The sequence below is a fragment of the Cheilinus undulatus genome, linkage group 1 (assembly GCF_018320785.1).
Source record: "Cheilinus undulatus linkage group 1, ASM1832078v1, whole genome shotgun sequence".
Taxonomy (NCBI): domain Eukaryota; kingdom Metazoa; phylum Chordata; class Actinopteri; order Labriformes; family Labridae; genus Cheilinus; species Cheilinus undulatus.
The window spans coordinates 33,621,548-33,646,242 of NC_054865.1; the positions used below are offsets into that span (position 1 = coordinate 33,621,548).

Here is a 24,695-nt window from a genome sequence, read left to right on the forward strand (position 1 = left end):
ATACAGATGTAAGACAATAATGATACTGATAATCTGTAACGGTTGGTTTAGTTTTATTCTTGTGTAATGCATAAACAATATGACCTGCACAAAGAGGCTCTCAGGACACCATTAGTGATTAAAAAAACACCACAAACCATACGTGGACACAAAAATAATACTAATGAAATAAACTCTACTACTAAGAAAAATAACTTAAGAATCTAACCCATGAGACCCTGAGCTAATGTATGAATACCTAGAAAATAACAAATAACTCTATTTTGTATTGAATCTGAAATTGTGTTGGTTTATTTCCCCATACCCCAGCAGCTTAATCAAAATAAGACAAACACAGACATCATACTATTGAGAGTAAGTGGGATATCCAGATCTTTACATGCAGCCCTTCTTGTCTTTGTTTGTGTTTTTGTGTATTGTATGTCGTGTATTGTTGAGGTCTTCGGCTTTTTTTGTCATCTGAAAAAAAAAGATTAAAAACTGAGGAATATAAAAATATAAATGGTGAAATGAATTTTAAATTAAGAGTTAGTATAATGTATTAATGAAACTAATGACTTGAATACCTTTAAGCTGAAATGGAACAATCAATATGCACATATCAATATCAGCCAGCCTCAGACAAAAAAGACTGGATCATCAGCATACAAGATATGGAAAAAAATCCCCTATGTTAATAAGATCCATTCACCTATCCTGCAGAGGGTTATTGATCCAGATAGATTAACTTCAGTGTTATATTCTACTATGATAAGCTGTCTTTGAGTTTTAGATTTTTTATTAACATAATATTAATTGTATCATGCATGTCTACAGTCTCCTATCGTTCGTTTAAAGGCTCGATATTTGATTCAATCTCCCAATAATCGAGCCCCAGCTGAAACCTCCCCTCCATCCTTACATCAGCAGCTGGACTCTCTCCACTCCCCATCTCTCCACGCCGAGCCTACTCCCTCCTCAGCCGCCTAACCAATGAGTTTCTGTGGAGGAAAAAACAGAGAATCAAGCAGCGTATTATTATGGGAAAGGATTAAGCAAGAGTGTTTGACAGTAAGGAACAACGACAGGTAGGAAAGTAAGTTTTTGGTCATTGTACTTGAGAGGAGTTGATGTTTTATTGTTATTGATGAGGATTCAGCGAAGATTGTCAATAGCAAACGATGTTTTCAAAGTAGCTTTTTTAGTACGACGCTTTCCGTACAGTGTGATTTAAAGATATGATAACAGATTCCAGCCTTTAAAATGTATAGAGAAGTTATTTCTTTGTAAATCAAACGATTAAGGAGTATTCTCTGTGTCGCCGTCTCCTTAGTAGTTGGATGGAATCGGCCGCTTTTCGCTCTTTCACGGACGTGTTGCTTTACCGACACTTTCGTTTCTCTTTCCATCTCTCTTTCATTTTTTGACACCACAACTTTTCCGTGCTTCGGGTATCATAGCCTCTGAGTGTGAATGTATTTCGAGCACAGAGCTAGTTAGATGAGAGATGGATGCTTTTGGGTCACATCTGGTCTCCAGACCAGCAGCTGGTGAACAAACCGCGGGCGCTGTCCGTGGTGCTGAAAGCCAAACGCACAGCTTTCTTGTCCATTTGTCACCAAAGAATGCGACTCTTTGAGCCTAAAACGAGTATATAAGCTGGTAGAGAAATCCACCACCCCCATCCGACCCCCCACCGCGCCACCCTCATACTCACCTCTCCTTTAAAACACTTAAAGTGGGGTTAGAAACCCTCTGCTCAAGGTTGCCTACTTCACTAGGGTGGGTGCTCTCTACATTTTAAAAATCCTTAGTTGTATACCATCAAAAAAGACTTAGATATTTTTAAATTAAAACTTGCATTTATTTACCCACTGTTTAGAATAGAGAAATATCTTTCTCCTTAATGGAATTGTTTTACCTTATGTTTAGGACCAGAAGCAGGTTAGAAAGCAATATTTCTGTACCTGTGGATTGTGTTGTACATCAGATGCTCCTCTTCTTCTCTTTCTAGACATTTAAAGATAAAAAGATCTGTCTTTGCCTGTCTTGATTGAATCATTTCAGTGAATCTACCCATCTAAAAGTACACCTTCATGTCCTGTCTGTCATCATTACGGAGGTGAGATGATTCCTCTGACATGGGGATATCTCAGACAGGCAGTGATAACTGCTTGCTCTTGCTTTGCTCCCCTGGGACTTAACAGGAATCTTTCTTCTTTTTTGTGTGTCATCAAGTCAAAAGAGCCTGTCTCCTGTGAGCGTGCTGCTTCTTTACTGAGCTCCCTCTACCCACCACTATATTTACCCATCCCCTCGGAGCTACGACCAACATCCTCACACCGCTCACACTGCTCCGCTGGTTGGCAGCTCCTCTTGCCCCGAGCCAGGATGAATGACGTTCAGGAGGCCACCTCCCCTGCAACCAGCCTCAGCGGCCCGGCTACCTGTGTCTCCAAAGTGGAGCTGCGGGTGTCTTGCAAAGCTCTTCTGGACCGAGACACGCTGAATAAGTCAGACCCCTGTGTCATACTAATGGTACAGACCAACGGGCAGTGGACAGAGGTGAGCCCCCTCTTTTTTCTTCAATCTGACAACTGCTAGTTGGACCTTATGGGACCAATTCAGTAGGCAGCAGCATTAGGTTTTTAAAAATTAACCCACCATCTTTTATTCATCTTCCTATCGGAGTCATTACCCACTGCATTTAATGTGTAGAGTTTCACTTTAATTCACACATGTATGAGTTACAATTATACAACCTGAGGTGAAGTGAGCACATGTTTTCTTAATGGTTTCACAGCTAGACTTCAGGGATTGCACACTTGGCCAACCCTTCCCCTATAGTCCATTCTCTTAAATCTGGAGAGGCTCAGATTCAAAGATTTAGCAGTGATGTGTAAAATATTCTACATTGGTCCCATCTGTGCTGTTGAATGAGATTAACTAGATAAATCAGTTCATGGCTGGGTGAACTTGCAGCTGTTTTTTGACTTTTTTTGGGAAGAGATCAAGGCTCACACAACAGCAGGATTCAGATGATATGACAGTATTTCAAATCCGCTGGTCTCAATGCTTGGACAAACACCAGGCTGGTAAAGTGAAGTGTGTAGATTATTGTTCCAGCGGCAACTGTTTACTTTCTTGGATGGGTCCCAAGCTGATTTGGAGCGCAGGCAGCAGGTCTCTCACTTCCCTGTTAATTAAGCCGTTTAGTTCACGAGGGAGATCCAAAGCACAGGTCCCCATTAAGCGCAGGATTTGTTCAAATGTGGCGGAGAATATCTAATTATATAAATTTATTTCCCCCTGAACACTTTATCTAACAAAAACCTCCTTTTGCATTGAAATGGAAGGTAATGATTAACTTTACAGCTCTGCTTGATTCCTGCCACATGGGAGCCATTTGTTGAAGATGCTCATAGTAATGTCTGGGCTGTATGAATGTGGATCATGAAGATACTATTTCGTGGCATGTGACGGTGTAGAGCACACTGCAGTTATGGATTTTTCGTGGTTGAAAGTAGGTTGTTACATGAGAGGATTGACCTGGGTTCAATGTAGCATATATGAGTGGTTATTTTAAGCTCCTCTTACCAAGCCGATACATATAATGATGTCAGAGGGCTTGTTCTATCTATCTTTCTATCTATCTATCTATCTATCTATCTATCTATCTATCTATACTTCTTTAGTTTTTCCTTTACTGACAGTTTCTTGGCAGTCACCCATTTTATGAACAGAACATGATGCATCGTCCAGGATTTCACAACACAACTTGCTAAAACATAGTGCGTATTTTCATGTAACAAATTAAATCTTACTATGTATACTTTTACAACTTTAACTTTTAATCCCTGGAAACCCAAATGCTCAAAGACACTCTTTACCTCCAACAATGTCATCTAGAATTTATTGTAGGGCTGCACAATATTAGACAAAATACGGCTATGAATATTTTTCTTTGTTAGCATTTATTCATTTGCACTTATTGCTGTAATTTATATTTGGCAGTGTGGCTGTTCTGGGATCCACCTGCCCTCCTACAAGCCTATGTGGAAAGCATCAAGCAGGAACAGCACACATTCCTGCCAACCTATGCCTACAAGGAAAGCCTAAAACAAGGAGAGAAGCTGCAAAAACCAAGAGCAGAGCAGGCATCAGTAACTACAGAATGACACTGATTAAATCAGAAGCAAAATAAAGGAAGAGCTGGGGTGGAGGAGGGTTGCAAAAAGCAACTTGCCAAAGGAGCAGCAAAGCATAGCCAGGCTAGAGTAGTTTAAAAGTGGCAACATGAGTGTCATTAGCCATTAACATGCTCGGAGTGAATCAGCTGGCTATCAGCTGATGAGAGCTGATCAGCTGATCTCAATTATATAGCAACACTTTACTAGGTGGCCTGCCTGAACTATAAACTCAAATATATGTTTTACAAAATATATGTGATTACTGCAATGTGAAAAATAAAAGAGATAATCGAACAATGTTATGTAAAAATATTTATGTGTCTACACCCCCAGGGCAGTAAACAAACAAATATCGTATGAGCTATCACTCATAGTCTCTGTGCCTATCTGCTGCAGTGTTTCACACAGTACTTGTGATTACAGTATGTTGCCCCTGACACCAAATAAACAGGGATGCTTGATATTGATTTTTACTGATGTCTGACACGTTGATATTTACAAATTCATTTTCGCTGATACTGATATCAATGCAGATATAAAGACCTAAAACTTAAATCCTTAAAATACTAGACTGGGGGTCCTCATCAGTGTATTCTACACTGTATTCTGTATAACAAAGTTGGTTGGACATCACTGGCACAGAGACGTGATAAACACTTGTATGTTTTCATCAATAAATCCCTGATTGGATGTACACCGTCTTACGTAACATCTCTTTTGAATTGGACCACTGGACATTAACAAACATGCTCTACTGACTGTCTAATGCTGCAGGTCCCAAGGGTTTACCCTGAATTAGGAAAATCTGCTTTTAGCTTTAATGCTCCTTAAACAATGAACAATACTGTAACAAAGTCTCAAGATTGGCATTTTAGTGTCTCTTAGTCAATTTAAAATGATGATCTCAAAGCATTTCACCACAGTTACTCTTAGTGAGTATTATTCTTTCTTTGATTGTTTTAAATTTTTTTTATTGTGTCTGTTTATATCTTGACATCATTGTAAATGAGGAAACCTCAATGATTTTAAAGACTAAATAAAGGTCAAATAAATGCAGAAATAAAATAAAAGTAAATGGATGAACAAAGAAAAAGTGTTCAGCTGACATATGTCTGTTACAGTTTTAATATCCGTAGATATCTAAAATTTAGTCTTAGTCTTGTTCTTTGGATAAAAATGCCTTTTAGCTTCCAGCACATTTAAACCTTTGTTAAGCTTTGTAGTTTAAGTCTAATTTTAGTCAACAAAACTTAAAAATGCTTGGGTCAATAAAAAAGTCCTTATATTTTGGCTTTATTTTTAGTCAAGGCTTTAATTTTCTTTGAACTTGTTTCATCAAATTTAAATACACTGCCTGGCCAAAAAAAAATGTTGCCACCTGGATTTAACTAAGCAAATAGGTATGAGCCTCCTATTGGCTAATTACTGCATGGGCGATTATCTTTCAGCTGGCAACAAGTTATTTAACCCCAGCTGATGCAATGAGTAACTTCTCATTTCTTAAAAAACCATGTCGAAAGACACATCCTGTGGTCGTGGAAAAGATGTTAGTCTGTTTAAGAAGGGTCAAAACCACTAATCAGTAAGGCTAACCCGAAAAAAGGCTTCAGTTTGCTAGGGAGCATAAAGATTGGACTCTGGAGGAGTGGAAGAAGGTCATATGGTCTGATGAGTCCAGATTTACCCTGTTCCAGAGTGATGGGCGCATCAGGGTAAGAAGAAAGGCAGGTGAAGTGATGCACCCATCATGCCTAGTGCCTACTGTACAAGCCTGTGGGGGCAGTGCTATGATCTGGGGTTGCTGCAGTTGGTCAGGTCTAGGTTCAGCAACATTATGTGCCCAAAGAATGAGGTCAGCTGACAACCTGAATATACTGAATGACCAGGTTATTCCATCAATGGATTTTTTTTCCCCTAATGGCACGGGCATATTCCAAGATGACAATGCCAGGATTCATTGGGCTCAAATTGTGAAAGAGTGGTTCAGGGAGCATGAGACATCATTTTCACACATGGATTGGCCACCACAGAGTCCAGACCTTAACCCCATTGAGAATCTTTGGGATGTGCTGGAGAAGGCTTTGTGCAGTGGTCAGACTCTCCCATCATCAATACAAGATCTTGGTGAAAAATTAATGCAACACTGGATGGAGATAAATCTTGTGACATTGCAGAAGCTTATCGAAACAATCCCACAGCGAATGCGTGCTGTAATCAAAGCTAAAGGCGGTCCAACGAAATATTAGAGTGTTTGACCTTTTTTTGGTGGCAACTTTTTTTTTGGCCAGGCAGTGTATAAATGTAAAACATGCATATTATTGCACTTGCAAAATTGTAATTGATTCAAAACATACTGATGAAAATACAGAGATACGTAGCACAGAGGAGGAATATCGTGGATTTTGAATGTTCAACAGAATTTTTGTAATCAAACATTTATTTTTCACCAATCTTAGTAAAAAAATTTTCATATTTTTAGTTGACCAAATTAACACTGGTTTAGCCTGCCTCAAACTTGATGAACTTTCTTCACCTTATGTTTATAAGGTCTGCCTGCTCTAAATAACAGCAGAAATGTTCATTTCTGTTCACTTTCTCTGCCCTGTGTTTGTGAGGTAAAAACACTTAAAAGTTGCATGGCAGATATTTGGCTATTTACATCAACCATTGGTATCCTCTAGGGTCATGTATTGAGTGATGCAGGCACTGAATTTCAACTGCTGTAGTTTAGTTTGGGATGTTGTTGATCCATTTTGAGTGGTTGGAAGTTTTGATTTGTAATAATATAGCCAATAGTGCAGGCTACAGAGCTATCATTTAGCATTACATTTATAGTATAAGAAAATATATGTGCCTCTTAGCTTGTATAGCTTGTGTATCTTAACTGCTATGAATAATATGAAAAGCAAGCATTTTGTAACTAAACATTCAAGTGAATAATCTTTAGATGGAGGGGCTCTGCTCCTGTGGCTCTGAATCAAACTGGACAAGCACTAATCCAACTGTCACAGGCGTTGTTGTTGTGTACGGAGTCAAAAAGACGTCTATCAAAATGTGATTGGCTATGGTCACAGAGAATATTCATTCTCTCTCAGACTCTTGTGTAGGCTTACTTTACTTTGATTTAACATACAATATGCATTTTTAGTATCTTATGCCAGATTTCTAGACTCCAGGCCTTTTGATTCCACTAGACTGATAGTCTTATTATTTCTACTTTATTGATTAAAATGTCTGTCTGTCTGAGTCTTTACAGTACTGACAGTGCACACAACTTCTCCAGTCCTCCGCTGTCAAATCCCTCAGCACTGGGAGGCACCGTTGCTTGAGAAAATTGTTTACTTGCGTCAACATCTGAGTAAGAGGCTGAGCCCACTCATATCACTGCCACCCTCTTCCTCTGTTCTGAGCTCTCATTGTACAGTCCCTCTGACTTCCTGCTGTTTGTAGAAGTGCTTTATGTCTTTATTTAACCACCTGATGTCCCTGAAGGACAGAAAGACACAGATACATTGTAATTTTTCTACAGCAGATTGTATGAACCGAGCTCATTGTGCTCCCAAGATGATTAGTTGATTCAAATCTATCTGTTGATATCTAACCTAAGCTCTATGACGGATCACGCTCTACATAGCAGGCAGAACTTCGCTTTAATTTTCCATGCCAGGAAACTCTGTAGCTCTGGCCCCTCACCAACAACAAGCAGTCGTCACAGACTTCAGCACAACCTATCCTCCATAGCTCTGATAAGCTTTCATCAACAAACAGACTCTTCAGACTCATCCCAAATCTGTCCATCCAGATGGCACACATAGAGGAGAAGAAGGCAAGCAAAGACAATAATGAGAGACGGGAATGAATGAAGCTGAGGGAGTCCAAGATGATGGGTGGTGAGAAGCCTGGTGCTTCTTTAATGTCTGTGTGATGTTTTTCACAATGAAAAAAGAGACATCAGATCATTTATGAGCATGATTATTATTGTTTACATTTTACAAAGCTGAAAATGAGCCAGGTGATTACAGGTTATCCAGCTAGAACCATGACAGAAAACAAAACCTGTTCTGTTTAATCGAAGCAAATAGAAATGTGACGTGTTAACAATTTACCAAACACTAAATTGAGTTGCATATTGATGATAGAAAAAAAATGGCTAATGACTCAACACTTTCAACTCTGTTGTGGTGAATACTTAAAAGCAAAACTGAAAAACAACAGGAGCAGGACAGCAGTCCAATTAAAATGTTTATTCATGCATGAATGTTTTGGGCAGCCGTCCGTCCTCAGCATGCAAGCAGGCAACAGTGTGAATCAGGGATGAAAAACACAGAATTACAATAGGCAGGGAAAGCTTTTAGGATGTATTTTACAGACACAATAAAGGAAAAACATAAGGAAGTTTTAGGGGAAGATAATGATGATGCTTACATACAGGTGGGAGGAGTTTCCTTGGATTAGTGTGGGCAAACTTGTCCCATTAGACACAGCGGTCTAAGCTGATCAAGAGATCTGAGTCATCACTTTTATCCTGTGATGAAACATCTCTTTGCTGACAGGAGGGCTCTCTTTCAGGATGATGAAAGATGCCCCGACTCAAAGGGAACAAGGGGTCACTGAATGGTTTGATTAGATTTTGTTAATTATGTTATACTGCTCCAACAGTCACAAGGTTTCATCTGCATCACACAAATACAGAGCATTTTAGAAAGTATTCAGACCCCTTTCAGTTTTTTCAATTTATGTTGTATGTTGCACCCTGATGCTGCAGTCGTAATAATTTATTTATATTCCCATTAATTTGGCTCAGGTTGAGATGTATCTGCACCTTGATTGGTGTCCGTGGTAAATTAAGTCAATTGGACGTGATTTGGAAAGGGACACTCCTCTCTAAAGAAGGCCTCACTGCTGATAATGCATATCAGTGCAAAAAAAAAAAAAAAAAAAGCAACGAGGACAAAGGAACTGTCTGCAGGGCTCAGAGACAGGATTATTTGCAAGGCACAGATCTGGGGAAGGACACAAAAATATTTCTGTTGCACTGAAGGTTCCCAAGAGCACTCCATAAGTCCTCCATAATTCTGAAGTTGAAGAAATATTAGGACTCTTCCAAAATTCTGCTTTAATGAGTGTAGATTAATGAGGAAAAAATAATATAAGCAACTGCGATTTCAGGCTGTGACATCAAATTTAAAAAGTGAAGGGGGTATGTATGGGAGATTATACAACAGAACATTGATGAGTGATAAAGTCATATGTTTGAAAACTGATGTTTAACCCCCCTGAAAGACCTTAAGACTTGTAGTTAGAGGATATAAGGCTGCACCAATGGCATGGGTTAAACTCCTTCTTCAGTAAGGGTCAGGGTCAAGTTGTTTTCATAGTGTAGTCAGAAAACCTGCTGTAGGTATAGTAACAGGCAGGTGGTCATAGCAAGAACAGCAATAGTCCTTTAATAAAAGAAACAATGGTATAATTTTTAAGAGGACTGAAAAGGCAGCAATTGAAAGAGGTTTAAACACAGCTTGCTTCAAATCTTGCACAACCATTAGAAAGAAGGGCTTGTGGGCAAAAAACTATGGTCTGAAAAGTTGCAGAAATTGTTGCATGAAGCTCTTCCAGATCCAGAGATGAAGACAATAAGGAAGATGGCTGCAGGTATTATTTGACTTTTTTTATGACGATTTAGCTGGACCTTAAAAGGAAGGCCCTGAAGGCTAAACAAGCAGTTGCCTCCATTTGAGAGGCATCAATATTGCTTTTTTTGTCAAATAATCCCCTAAAGTCTTATAAATTGAAACTATCTGACTCAGAATCAGATATATGCCATAACAATTGGGCTATAAGCCCAAAGGTAGCAAAACATGCAACACTCACAAAATGTGTGTTTTCTATTGTTTTTTTGTTGCTGTTTTTGTTGTTGGCTTTTTATCCCTGTTGAATTCTTGTTTGCCCTGTTGTTTGTCTGAATACAGAAACATGCAGCAGTTTTACATTAGAACTGTTTGAAAGCTTTGATTGTAAAGGGGAAAGCTGCCACTGCCACAGACAAAAATGTGTTTTGGTTTAGGGTGACCACTGACAGACATTTGTACATGTGTCAAAAGCAGTTAGTCTATTTAGTCTGAAATTCATCCTCAATATCAGCTGTAGACTTGCCTTCTGATGGATCTGTTCTGGTCAACATTGGACATAGATTGAGACTTGATAAAAAATGTGCTTTAAAAGTAAACATATTTGCAGCAAATCATGAAAATCATGTGTGTATTTTCATTCTTCAATGCTAAAAAAATCCCCTGCAGACATGAATATCATTTTTTGATGATAATTTGTCCTTGTGACAAATTGGGCAGTGTACACATGTCCATGGATCTGTGTGGGAGCTAAATCCTACATGATGAGCTGATGAGGCTTCAGAGAGCTCAGCTTTTCTCTGTCAGCCTCTCAGAGACAAGCATGAGCGCTGAGATTAAACGTCCAGGGTCTACCAATCTTCTCATATACCATCCTCTTGACAGAACATAATAACATTTGCTCTACTGTATACACCGGGGCGCCTTAAAATAAGACAAATATGGTTTATTATTTCACTCCTATGAACTTGGTGTACAATGATATTTAATACAGTCTTTAAAGTCAGAGAAAGGCTTATTTCCCATAAGTCTGGTTCTGCTTTCATTGACGTTTAGTAAACGTGACCGAAATATTGTAATGTTTAAATATAATAGATGACAAATATAAAATACAAACTCTCATAAACTTTATTTCCTCTTAGCTTGACAGGACAGAAGTGATCAAGAGCAACTTGCACCCTGTCTTTGGGAAGGTTTTCTCATTGGACTACTACTTTGAAGAGGTCCAGAAGCTGCGATTTGAAGTCTATGACATCCACGGCACCCACAGCATCGGGACTCGTGATGATGACTTTCTTGGAGGGGTGGAGTGCACTCTGGGTCAGGTATGTGGATGCTTCTGCCTTTGTTGATTTGAATCAGTTTGTTTTCTCTTTTTTTTTACTTTGAAAACTACAATTTCTCCTAAACCACGCAGAAAAATTCCCTTCTGTCTGTGATGCTGCTGGTAAATCTGATACTGTTTATTTGCTGTATAGAAATGTAGAGTTAGCAGTGGATACCTATTGTTGGTGCTGATGACTCAGATCCCTGAGCTCTGCTCTTACTGCTGAGGACTTAAAAACAACATTGTGTTTATGTTGCACTTTGCAGATCGTGGCCCAAAAGAAGATGGTTAAACCGTTGTTGTTGAAGTACGGAAAATATGCGGGCAAATCCACCATCACGGTACGTTGGATCAGAAAAATGATGGGTGTTAGAAGAAAGATATCACTTGTTCACTCTCAGGCATCATTATGAGCAGTTTTTGTAATTTTCATGGTTTTTCTTTACTAACCAGACCTGGTTGAAAAGAATGAAGCTATCCTCGTCCAACGTTTTTGGACTATTTTTAATACTGTTTAAAGACAGAGTTTGTTTTGCTGACAGCTGTTATGTGTAATCATCCTCTTTGAGTATGTTTTATATCCTGCAGTGCTTATTTTTGTGGCATGGTGTGCTATTTCCGAAAAGCATGCAATCACATGCAGGGAAGCAAGGAAATCCACATGAAATGATCCAAGTTTGACAAATGACATATAAAATTGAAATGCTGTTGGCTCATTAAGCACCATCTTGGGTGTGAGCCATATGAAAACAGCCTTGTTCCTGTCTCTTGAGTAAACACTACTGTTGTCTATTTGACTATGTACAACATGTGCAGGATGTGTGCATATTGTATATAGACAATAACAACAATAACAACCCACTACAAGTGGGAGGAAGCTTTTCACCCTCGTCTCCGCACATAGAAGCAACCTGGTCTGAGAGTTGAACCCTGGACCTTTGTGCTGTGAAGAAAAAGTTAAGACAAACCCATCCGTTTAAATCTTTGTCATGTCATCTCTTGCCCGAGCTGGAATTTTTTCAGCCCACAGCAAAGACCTTTTTTAAGGTCTGCACGATAACAGTGAGAATTTACACAAGGGGATTTTCACCATCTCTTTTAGCAAACAGAGAATTCAGTGCACCATTTAGTGCTTCATAATGTTCAACCCTCATCCAGCATGTAGCTGCTACCCACACATGCTGTCTTTGTTTTTTCTGCATTTATAATATTGTAGCATTTGTTCCTTTTTGCTTACTGTACCCTTATAGAGTGGGATAATATTCTATTCATGAACACATCTGTCAATAAACTGTATGTATAGGAACAAAATAGTCTGAATACTGATTTTTTAAAGTAATAAAACAGGTACAAACACTTACGGAACGCTGACTATCTATTATTGGAGCCCTGCAGGCATATTTTATTTCTGAAACCCCTCCATTAACCTAAAAGGGGTCACTTCTTGGCATAATAAGACCCCAGACTTACCTCTCAAATCGAGTAATATGTTGATGGCCTACAGAGCTGTTGTTGATCTGGATGAGAGAGTTATGGAGGCTGCACTCTAACAAATTACTGTAAATTTACGGGGAAATTTCAACGGTAAGATCCTGTTATGTTTAAATACAGGACAACCCTGTAAAAAAATGGTTTAGAACAGTATTTTACTGTATTACTGCTTCAAGGAAAGAAAACAGTAATTTCTTGTATTTGTACATTGCATTTTTGGGAACAAGAAGGTGAGAGCACATGCTTGTAAGGAGAGTGAAGTTAGAAGTCACATTGTTATCCAACTCCATCCAAACAATAAACAGGTTAATGCCTTAATGCCTTGCTAGTTAGAATAGGCAAAAACCATCACTTACTAAGTTTGAGGTCATTTGTAAAATTAGCATTAGCTAGAGTTTGACATGACGCACAAACACCGCAGGCACACAGAGTGAGTAAATTCTTTGCCAGCTAACATTAGCTTGATCTTAACAGTTGCTAAAAATTGAATTTAGATAATTTGTTTATTGTATTATTACCTCCGCCAAGGAGGTTATGTGATTGGTAGGGTTTGTTTGTTAGTTTGTTTGCTTGTTTGCAACATAACTCAAAAAGTTGTGGATGGATTTGATGAAATTTTCAGGAAATGTCAGAAATGGCATAAGGAAGAACTGATTAGATTTTTGGGAGTGATCCGGATCACCATCTGGATCCAGGAATCTTTTAAACGATTCTTTACTATTGGGAGATAGGGCTAATGGCGGAGGTCTGCGATCTCCAAGTGCTTTTTTAGTTTGTCAGTTTTGCTATAAGGAAATGAATTCACAGCAAAGTATAGTATTTTGCTACAATTCACAGTAAAAATCTGTAAATATACTGTGGTGTTTCAGGAAGCAGTCGCCTGGAGCAGGGACTTCTGGATATTATTTTGTGCAAGGGAATTCACTCTTCTGATGTTCTTTAATGTTCATGTTTCATTGCGGGGTTGTAATTGTGCATGTTTTGTTCGTTGGTTCATGTTTTTTGGGGGAGGGTGTTCTTTTAAAATCTCACACCATGAGTGAGGAGGTTAATGGTGCAGACTACTCTGCCTGTATGCGTCTGTGTTGAAACTATATGACAGCTGCTCATGCTCATAGCATGAGGGCATGTCAAACTCATTCAGCTTGTCTATGAGCCATTTCTTATAACAGCATGCCACAACACCTCTAAAGAAAAAGTGTAATGAAATTTAACAGTATTTTCCTGTTAAGGTTTAAAATAACGTTTTTTTTGCTGTATTTATAAAAACCAGTAACTAACTGTAAATTTCAGCTACAGCAACATACCTTTAATTTTACAGTAACTTCCTGGCAACCCTAGTGCCAGCTGTTTACCGTTTTTTAACGGGGGAATTTCTAAGAGTGTGGGTGTGTGAACTCAGATCTGATAAACACTCAGGTATCACCTTTAACAGGAACAAAGCGGTGTCTTTTATTTCTTTACATTTTCATAACCATGTTGATCCAAATACACAAAACACAACATTTAATGTGTGTTTTTTTAAAGATGTAATGACTTAGTTCTGAGCGATTATGTCCCAAGGTTTGTGTACTGTGTCTGCTTTTGCCAGCCTGATGGTCAGAGCATTAAAGCAGCCTCAGGGTGTTTATTTCTATATTTTATTTCACACACAACAATATAAATACAAGGCCCTTATAAAGAAAAATAAAAGCATGTGGGTGTGATAGAAACATGTAAATGGCTCATGTGAAAACAACACAAAGTACCACAGACACTAACCAAACCAATATGAAATTAGACTTTACATATGAAATGCTGATGGGAAGTTTAACCAAGTAAAAGAATAAAAACAGAGACAATCAAAGGTCATTCCTAACAAATAATAAATAAACTACTAACAGTCAATATGTGTGGTCCCAGTGACCTTTGACTTCTAAAATCGAATTACTTCATCTTTGAGGTAAATTTGACATTTATGCCATGTTTGAGGAAAATCCCTTAAGGCATTCTTGGGCTATTATGATCACACAAATGGTCTGAATGGATGGAAGGAGGGACCTCTGGAAAATTTAATGCCTAAGGCTCTAACTATCGCCAGCATGGAGGCAAAAAAGAAATCTTTTAGAGATGATTACTGCACCATTTTATTTTCTGTCATCAAGGAGTTTATAAGTCAGTGACTGTTGCTCAGTAGGTAGAGTAACGTGCTGTCTCAAGAAAGCATACACAATGTGCTGGTGATTTTTCTGTTGAGCTTTCTGTGATTTTTTTTACACTAAGTATAGATATTAAGGATGCTTTCACACTGGGGGCCCAGAGCAGTCAGCCCAAAGGCTGGTTCTGTTTGGTCAGTGTGAATACTGGGCTAGCTTGGAGAGGAGGTCTCAGGCATGATTCAGGTGGACTCTGGCATAAGACACGTGTGATGTGAATGCAACCTTGCCCCAGTATGTCTTCTTAAAAAACCATCAGCGGAAGCCTATTTCTTCCCCTGAGCTGCAAATTGACATGTAAGTATTCACTGCATTTAAATTTGATTTAATGTATCCTCCATGGTGGCAAGGTGGACTCCTTTGCCATCATGAAAAAAGTATTGGTGCTCAGGTCATGACCCGAGTGGTTTCCATGTGGGGAGAGGGGTCCGGCTGTAGATCGTCCATCTCTGACGGCCACCCACTCTCACAGACCATCTGAGACGCCATATATCTCAGAAAGGAAGTGCCGTAATTTGCTTGTACAACGCATTTCCAGTTGTAGATTTAAAAAAAAATAAAATTAAACATAAAATAAAGTCTGACAGTTACATCCATGAAATAATCAAATAGCAAACATTGGACACTAAGAAATATTTCATAAATTAAAGAGAAAAAGATCAGAGGTCTAATCCAGGATTGAATTATTTATCGACCATTTTTAGAATTAGTTACACCAATGGTTGCTAGCTTTAGCTTCATTAGCTTTAACTAAAGCTAACATAGTTATGTGAGCTACATAATAAACCTTTGCTACATAAGCCAATGTAGCAAAATTAGCTTCAGGAAACATGGTTAAAGCTACTGTACTTATGTAGTTAACTTAACTACATAGCTTGCATAGCTGCTTTGTGAGATTAGCTTTAACTACATTAGCTTTTTAAGCTATGAAGCTACATAAGCTAAATAGCTCCTTTATCATAGGTAAGTTAGCTTTAGAAATGTGAGGTTTAGCAAGCATAGCTAAAGCTAATTTAACTACGTATATAAAGTAGATAAGTTGTTTATGTAGCTGCTTTGTTGGTGTAGCTTCAGTGGTTTACAGGCTAATAAAGAGTGTCATATAAATGCTCTAACAATAGAACTTAATCATGTTATTAATGCATTAATGCTGATAGCCTTAGCATATTCAGTCCATAAGACAAGATAATAACTAAAACAGGTAAATCTGAGATTTCATGATAAATTTAAATGGCAAAAATGTTCAACAAGGGCATGGTTGCAATATTGTTTTCTGAAGTCGGAACAAGGCTTCGTACTTAAAACAAAACCTAAATATTCTGCTCTGGGAAATTCACATTACTACATTAACCCATCCCTGTCTACTGTATGTTTATTATCAACCTCTTTTTTGGTAAAATGTGCAACATCCAACCTGATCTCAGCCCTGTAATTGATAACAATTTAGTTTTTAATTGGAGTGACATTGTCAAATAGGCACTTAATTAAAAACTGTAATATAAATGAAAGATCGTATAGACACGTAAGGAAAAAACACACACTCTTTCAGTCCAGACCTTTTATAAAAATGTTTCTATTCTCACCTGTCTGAGCGAGTTGACTCATAAAAAGAACAAGTTTCCTGCTTTGCCAATCATTACTGTCAGGGCTTGTCGAGGTCTGGCTGTGTGAGCTGCAGATCTGAGAGTTTGATGTACGTTTCTGTCAGTTTCCAACCGACAGAGAGCAAATGTCTGTGTTCTGTGAGAGGGCTAGACAGTCCAGTGCGGGCAGCAGACTGTGTTGAATCTCAAAAGGGCAAATCTGAACTTTTTCTTTTGGTACATGCAGAAAAAAGTGTACACATATATTAAAAAACTAAGATGAAACAATAAGCTGTGGGTCCCAGTGGTCGACGGCCACTGGGGTTCTATACTGGGACCATTAGCCTAAATGGTTGGCAGTCCTGTGTTAAATAAAAACCACTGTACTCTTCAAACTGCTCCACACATGAACACTGTTGTTACATTAAAATCTTGCGTTGTTAATAGATAGAAATAATGGTGTTTACATACTTGCATTGAAAAAAGGCTTTTGTTAAATGTCAGTCTTGGATAGAAAACATGACAAATAAAGGCTTTTGCACAGCCTTCCAAGTTATTTTTAGAACTGGGAGTTTTTGTGTAGGACTGACAGTTATTATAAAGTCTAACCCCGGGATAATATTGAAATAAAAAAAAGGTTATAAGTTCAGATGTACAGCAAGTAGGGAGTTTATTTTAATACTAGCATAGTCACTTTTTTTATTCACAACACTGCCGTCAAATATCTCTTGTCAAAAAATCATGTTTTCAATCTTATATTCTTCAGGTGCATGCTGAGGAAATATCTGGCAACAACGGATATTTGGAGCTCTCCTTCTGTGCCAAGAAGCTCGATGACAAGGTGAGGGGAGGACAGGCTTCTGACTGGAACAGCAACATGTTTTAGGATTTGTCATTTTAACAGCACTTGACAAGTTAAGTTATGCACATATGAGAGTTTTCTTTTTTAAATTAAAGTTAGATTTTATGTTACAGCCAGAGCAAGAGTGATACAGTGACATAGTGTTCTGATAATCTGCACTCGTCCAACTCTTACATGATAATAAATAATATCTCACATCAGGCTGTTTTCACTGGTGAATTCATGTGGTCCCTTTAAGGCAGGATGTGACTGGCCTTAGCTGCTCCTGCTCGCACACTGTCAAAGTTTGCTGACGGCATATTTCAATCAAAAAGACAGCGGGAGCTTTTGTCCAATTACAGCTGATGATCTGAACTTGCTCGTGTTCTGAGCAGCAAGCCTTAGGATTCAATAGTCTGAGGTTGACCTTGATCCCCAGTGGTGTTCCATTCAAAATCCCCACATCACATACATTTATTTTTTGCAATTTGCACCTACACCTGTTCTGAAAGGAAAGAGGAGCCTGAGTCTTACTGAAGGCAATGAAAAAAATCACTCCTAGTTTCATTTGCGTCATCTCCACTCAGTGTTGTGTTTGCTTCAAACTGTATGTCTGCTCTGCTATTAGAGATTCTGGTGAATTTACTGAGTTACTTTTTAATCTTACATGACTGCCACTGAGATTTCAGCAAATTCCAATAAATGACTGTCACAGCTGGATTTTTCAGTCGGATTTATCAACTACTTCAGCTGTAAATGGTTACCTTTCATTTTCTCCATGTGGAAGGAAATGCATGTGCACATGTGTGCTTTGTTTCATTCTAAAGTCACACCACCAACTACTGGCCTGGCATGCATACCAGGGTATTTTTTGTTATTTTGTGGATCCTTTTCCTCAGTGGTTGAAAGTATGAGGGTAAAGATAATGGTGTCTTGTAAGCCCATTTGGGCTGGGCATATTGTTTATGCATGACACAATAATAAAATTTAATCAATCAATCAAAAATAAGGGTGCTTGTGAACACTTGTCTTGGTTATTACGGTGACCGAATAACTAAAGGAGATATTATGAATGATCAAAGACCTTCAGTGTTTTATGGGTGTATTGGGACAGCAAGATAAACACATAGGTGACAGCCTAGTTCCTCTCTTTCAGGGCGGTGCTGACCAGAAGCATATGCATGTACACATCATATAAGTGATATCATAAAACATAAAAGGCAATGGCATGATACATACAATGGTACAATGGTTAAGCTTAAGATGCTCTGTAAAGAGAAATTCTTTGTCAGCATTTATAGATATGTTGGGTTTGCCTCAGTTCAAATAGCAGACCTGTTGACAATGAGCACATCACTTTCCTCAAGGTCTGCAGTCTTAACAGAAGTCCCCATGTCCAACTGTTGTTTTTATTGTTTTATTGTTTTATTTATTTTAGAGGAGGACAGTGGATAGAGTTGAAAATAGAGATGAGAGAGTGGGTGATGACCTGAGCCCCAGGTTGGACTTGAACCCCAGTCAGAGGGGGCAGGACTTAACACATAAGCAATCCATCCTGTTTACTGAAGTTCAGCTCAATCTAATTAATTCATGTTAAAATGTATTATATACGAGGCAGTTGTGGCTGTCGTGTGGTCTGCTAAAGTAACTTTATAGCGCCTGTCTTACTTTAAACTTTTTTATTAGCATCATTCAACTTCCTGTGATAATCAGATTCTATCAGCAATCAGGTGCATCACAACCTCATACATTTTCTCCACAATGCTAATTAGCTGTTATGAATCTCATGGGTGTAGCATTTTATCTGACACACATGGAACAATGATGAGTGAAGCAGCAAACTGTGTGTAATTAGCTTCCTGTCTGCTGTATCACCTCTCAGTCTGCAGTAAATATTGGAGAATGGACACTAATGAACAGGAGGATTAATGATGATATACCATTAATAGTGCTAATTGGCAATGATTAACACGTGAGTTATTGTTAGCCTTGGATTAAAATTTGATATGTGTGTCTGATCAGTCTGTGCCTCTAATGCCCCTGGCTAGTGGTTGCCATAACAACAAAGGAAAAAAACTACAGCTCTTTTTGCTCCCGTCCCTCAGGAGATGTATCTGGCTAATGTGGCGGGAAATGCAGAATTAACTGTCTCATTCGGTGTACACAAACCTCCCTAACCTTCCCCGCCCCTTGGTCACCACAGACACACACAAACACACACAGTAATTATTTGTTTTCCTCCCTGAAGAATCAATTGACGTAAATAATCAGCATCACTCAGCTCTCAGACGCATGTGCTCGAGACACAGGGGATCATTTAGGGCTACCACAAATAACCGTAAAGGATTGAAAATCATGTGCATTACTCCAATTTAGAGAGGTTTCTATGGACATTGATGACAGTAAAGCACACACCCTCAGCTGAGTTAATTTGAATGCATGATTGCAATAATGACAAGCCATTACTGGGCTATTTTAACTGACCTTCTGCACATGGGAAGTAATGGAGTGCAGAAGAAAGGGTGAGGTCTCTGCTTGCTCTGAGACCAATGAAGATATCTCAGGACTTCATATACAGTATTTACCTCTTTGAATGTTTTACGTTTTTATTGATTTTATAAATCAGTCATGGTCAATATAATTTGGCTTTTTTGACAAAAAACAAACAACAACACACATCTTTAATGTCAAAGTGAAAACAGATTTCTACAAAGTAATGTCAATTCAATATAAATTTGTACTGTAAAATAAGTGACTGCATACATATTCAACACCTTCAAGTCAGTATTTAGTAGACACATCTTTGACTGCAGAATCTTAATCAGGATCGCACATCTGGACACTGCAATTTTACTCCATTCTTCTTTGCACAACTGCTTCAGCTCAGTCGGGTTGCACAGGGATCAGGTATGAACAGCCCTTTTCAAGATCAGCCACAGATTCTCTATTGGATTGAGGTCTGGGCTTTTACTCAGCCACTCCAGAACATTCACCTTATTGCCTTTAAATCATTTCTGTGTACATTCGCTTTATGCTTTGGGTCATTGCCTTGCTGGAAAATGAATATTTTTTTATAGGATCTTAATGGCTGTAAGAAAACAGCATGTCATTAAACAAACAGGGATAAAGTTAGAATAATAAAAACTAGAGACTGACATGAGATCAAGACTCTGAAATATTTACAAATTCCTCTTTAACTCAAAGGTTAGAAAAACTGATATTTAAGCATGAGTATTCTTCATTACATTGATGATGTCTTTTCCAAAAGAGCCCCATGCTGGTTTGAAAATGTTATCCCTGCTTCTCTCTGACCTTAAATCAAAAATAATTACCTCTGTGTTTAATCAGAGTTAATGGCCGTTTATCCTAATTTCAAATATCCTTCATTTCCAGTCAAAGCTTCTGAACAATGCCAGATAAATACTGAAATAGACCAATAACTGAACACTGTATGCAGTAGAGACTCTTCTATGTAATTCAGTCTAACATTGGGCTCAGACTTGTGAGAAATATTGGGAAAACTAACCTGAGTCATTCACTTAAAGAAAAATGCATTGCTTGAAATCTGTCTAAAATTAACTGTAGGTGGTTATTTGTCCTCAAAGTTACATGTCTTAAGAGTGGGACTAATTTTTAGAAGAATAACTATAAATGGTATTTATTGCATACTTTTCTTCATTTGATTTACTTAATTTAATGAAAAAGTACAAAAGTTACACGTACTGTATCTTAACTTTGCAGACTTCCTAAGCATGCTATTATAATGAGCAGCCAGGTGGCTAGCAGTTTTTATATTCTGATTTTCTCTGCAGGATCTCTTCAGTAAATCCGACCCGTTTTTGGAAATTTACCGACTCAATGACGATGAAACAGAACAGCTTGTGCACAGAACTGAGGTAAATATAAACACATCTCTGCTTCTCTTTTCAAACAACAGATGTTTCTACCACTTTGCCTCATATGAAATGATTTCCTGCTCAAACAGGTGATTAAAAATAACCTGAATCCTGTGTGGGAGCCTTTCAAAGTGTCTCTCATATCCCTGTGCAGCTGTGATGAGGACAGAAAGCTCAAGGTACAGGACCTTTAATCACAGCAGTGAAAGCAATGGGGGTCAGTGACTCAGAAAGTGGACAGACAGGTTGTCTAAGCTGGTTTCAGAAATCAGCGCCAACTAATTGAAATGCATTTTTATATTCATGGACTTACATTAACGAAGAATATTTTAAGACGTGTATGAGCAGATGTTCTAATATTTTACAGTGCCTAGTGTGGGACTATGACTCCAGGGGGAAGCACGACTTCATTGGCGAGTTCTACACCACTTTTAGGGAAATGCAGAAAATTTCCAGTGGAAATAAGGTCAGTGAGTCACCTAATAGCCTTTTTACTGACTGGCCCTGAAACCCATCATAATGTAGCCTAATGTTCCTGCTTTAGTAAGTGAACAAGATTTTATCCTGGCAGTTACAACATGGATTTCAACCTTGGATAACTAGTTTCATCCAACAGGACTTGCTTCAAAGTTTGGGGGATTTTATCTCCACTACTTCAAGTTCATTAGGATGATTGCTTGAAGGTGCTATATTTAGTTTAATTTGATTTACAATGCTGACAGATAAATAATACAAAAACACTACACGAATACACCTAGTGCTCCTCTTAGAAACATTTACATTAACAGCAGTGTATTGATTGGAGTCTCAGGCATTAGATCTAATGCACAAACACTATTTTGTGCAAAAATCGGCCATAATGATTTGTTGCTGATCTGTAAGGATATCTTTAGAAAATGAAGATTCACAGACTTGTTTTCTCTCAGGTGACGTGGGATTGTGTGAATCCAAAATACAAACAGAAGAAGAGAAACTATAAAAATTCAGGAGTTGTCATCCTCAGTGACCTTAAGGTAAGAATCTGCAGCAGAGGTAATCAGAATGCTCTCACTGTCCACGTCAATATGAACATCTCTTAGCTGTTTACACCACGGACATTTTTGCCTTTACAGTCAACAGATTTGTTGAGTTAATTCTGTTTTAATGACCAGATGCTTCCATAAACATCACTGAATATTCATTCTCACACCCAAACCCCCCTGCTGAGATTTGCTTTATAGGGATCTGTGTTTTTTTTCTTGCAGCTCCACAGAGTGTACTCCTTCTTAGATTACATCATGGGAGGATGCCAGATCCACTTTACGGTAAATAGAGCTGTCTGAGTTTAATCAAGCCTCACTGTTATGTACTAGAAGTTTGAAGTATCTTGTATTTATGCTATGACTTATATACTTTATTACGTAGATAAATGATTCCGTTTGCATTGCATGTAGATAATTAGTTTTTGGTGCAGTTTGGCGCTTCATTAGTGAGCAATGTGTCATAAAATTTCTTTATTATGAATCACAACACAGCATGCTACATTAATCTTTCATTCAGTAAGTACTGAACTTAAAAAATGGTTTGAGTCATTTGCACGGAACTTGATTATGTTAATTTATGCAACTTCATATTTGTACTAATTTAGAGAAAGTAAAACTTTAACCTTGACTATGTACATGACTGCTTACACAAAGTCTTTTACATGATGTTACACAACATTACATTTATTTCATACATAATGATAATTATTTCATGGCTCCATTTTAATTTGTTTATAATCAGTTAATTCAGCGTACAATTTTCCTCATATTTCTGTCTGAATCCAGAGCTTTTACCACTTAAACAATTATCTATCTATCTATCTATCTATCTATCTATCTATCTATCTATCTATATATATATATAAATATATATATATATATATATATATATATATATATATATATGTATATATTATGGATCTATTTTAGAAGGTTTTTGAACATGTACAGGTGCATCTCAAGACTTTTTTTGTTTAAATGTTGATGATTTCTTACAATTTATAATACAGAAATGTTGACCTCCAACAAAATGTTCTTTTTTGCACTCATTAGTTGTTTGGATCTCTGTTTTGAACAAATTACTGAATCTATGTGGCACAGAGCCAGTTGGTCTGTGGCACTGCTGGGTTGTTATGGAGCCCAGGTTGCTCTAGCGGCCTTCAGCTCATCTGTTTTGTTGAATCTGGTGTCTCTCATCTTCCTTCTTAACACATCAGAGATTCTCTATGGGGCTCAGGTCAGGTCAGTTGGCTGGCCAATCAATTACAGTAACACCATGGTCTGCAAACCAGTTTCTGGTAGTTTTGGCTTCACTGTTGGCAGACCCAATGTCCTGCTGGAAAAGGAAATCAGTAGCTCCATAAAGCTCCTCAGCATTTAGTGCTTAAAATCTCCTGGTTGATGACTGGTAGTGTTGATTCTGGACTTGATAAAGCACAGTGGACCAACAGCAGGGTGTAGAAGACACAAACCATCACTGACTGTGGAAACTGAAAACACAGGACTTGAAGCACTGTGGATACTGTGCTTCTCTGATCTTCCTCCAGACTCTGGGACCTTAAATGAAATTCAAAATGAACCTTTTTCTGAAAAACAGGACCACTGAGCAATGGTCCAGCTCTTTTTCTCCTTAGCCCATATGGGATGCTAATAACTGTATTTGTTCAGGATTGGCCTTGATCCACTGACTCCAGCCTCAGTCCACTCCTTGTGAAGTTCTTCAATCTATGTTGTTTGACAATCATCTGAAAGTGGAGCTCATCCCTGTTGCTTGTGCTCCTTTTCTTACCAAACTTTTCCCTGACAGCCAACTTGATTGTCTTCTAGACAATAGTCAAGCAGTCTTCCATATGATTGTGGTTGTGTGTACTAAACCAGACTGAGAGAATGAAGGCTCAGGAAACCTTTGCAAATTGAATTTTTCCACAGTATTCTAATATTTTGAGATGGTGGATTTTTGTGAGCTATAAGCTGTAATCATTAAGATTAGAACAAAAAAAGACTTGAAGTGTTTCACTATGAGATCAGTCTAGATTAATGGAAGTTAAACTTTCTTAAGTAAATCACAGTAAAATAAGTCTTTTAACTGATATTCTCATTTTTTAGATGCACCTGTACAACGGAGCATCAAACCAACCTGGAAAAACCTGAGATTGCATTATTTTTTCTTTCTGTGATTTATATCACTTTTTAGATTTAAAAAAGTAAACCATTACAGAATAATTAATTGTCTATTAAATATGGATTCTTTGGGTCTTTTAGTCTTTTTTAGATTTTAGTAATCCCGCACTGAGTCCAGCCTGTGGCAGCAGCTCTGACACTTACACACAAACACACACAGGAAGAAGTAGGACAAAAAATGGTGAGAGAAGTAGTGGAGCTGCAGGTTTCCTTATAAACATCACAAATAAACAGGTTTCTTGTTATTGTTACTTAAATGCCATCCACCATTTCTAACGACATTCAAAGTTACATTTGGCGGAGCTGATCAGCCCCCTGAGTGTAACTAGTTAAATGAAAGCTTTCCGTGCTGAGCTCCTTTCA

The 24,695-nt window shown here is 38.1% G+C and overlaps 1 protein-coding gene across 1 annotated transcript in view; it reads left to right on the plus strand.

Annotated features, from left to right (window-relative positions):
* Positions 1–1,028: 1,028 nt before the first annotated feature.
* Positions 1,029–24,695, plus strand: part of cpne7 (copine VII) — a 47,709-nt gene continuing 24,042 nt past the window's right edge. The window contains exons 1-10 of the mRNA XM_041787417.1: positions 1,029–1,075; positions 2,218–2,544; positions 10,939–11,121; positions 11,390–11,464; positions 17,159–17,233; positions 21,046–21,129; positions 21,219–21,308; positions 21,497–21,595; positions 22,056–22,142; positions 22,374–22,433. Coding sequence (XP_041643351.1) covers positions 2,371–2,544; positions 10,939–11,121; positions 11,390–11,464; positions 17,159–17,233; positions 21,046–21,129; positions 21,219–21,308; positions 21,497–21,595; positions 22,056–22,142; positions 22,374–22,433 — 927 coding nt within the window. The 5' untranslated portion in view covers positions 1,029–1,075; positions 2,218–2,370. The remainder of the gene's footprint in view (positions 1,076–2,217; positions 2,545–10,938; positions 11,122–11,389; positions 11,465–17,158; positions 17,234–21,045; positions 21,130–21,218; positions 21,309–21,496; positions 21,596–22,055; positions 22,143–22,373; positions 22,434–24,695) is intronic.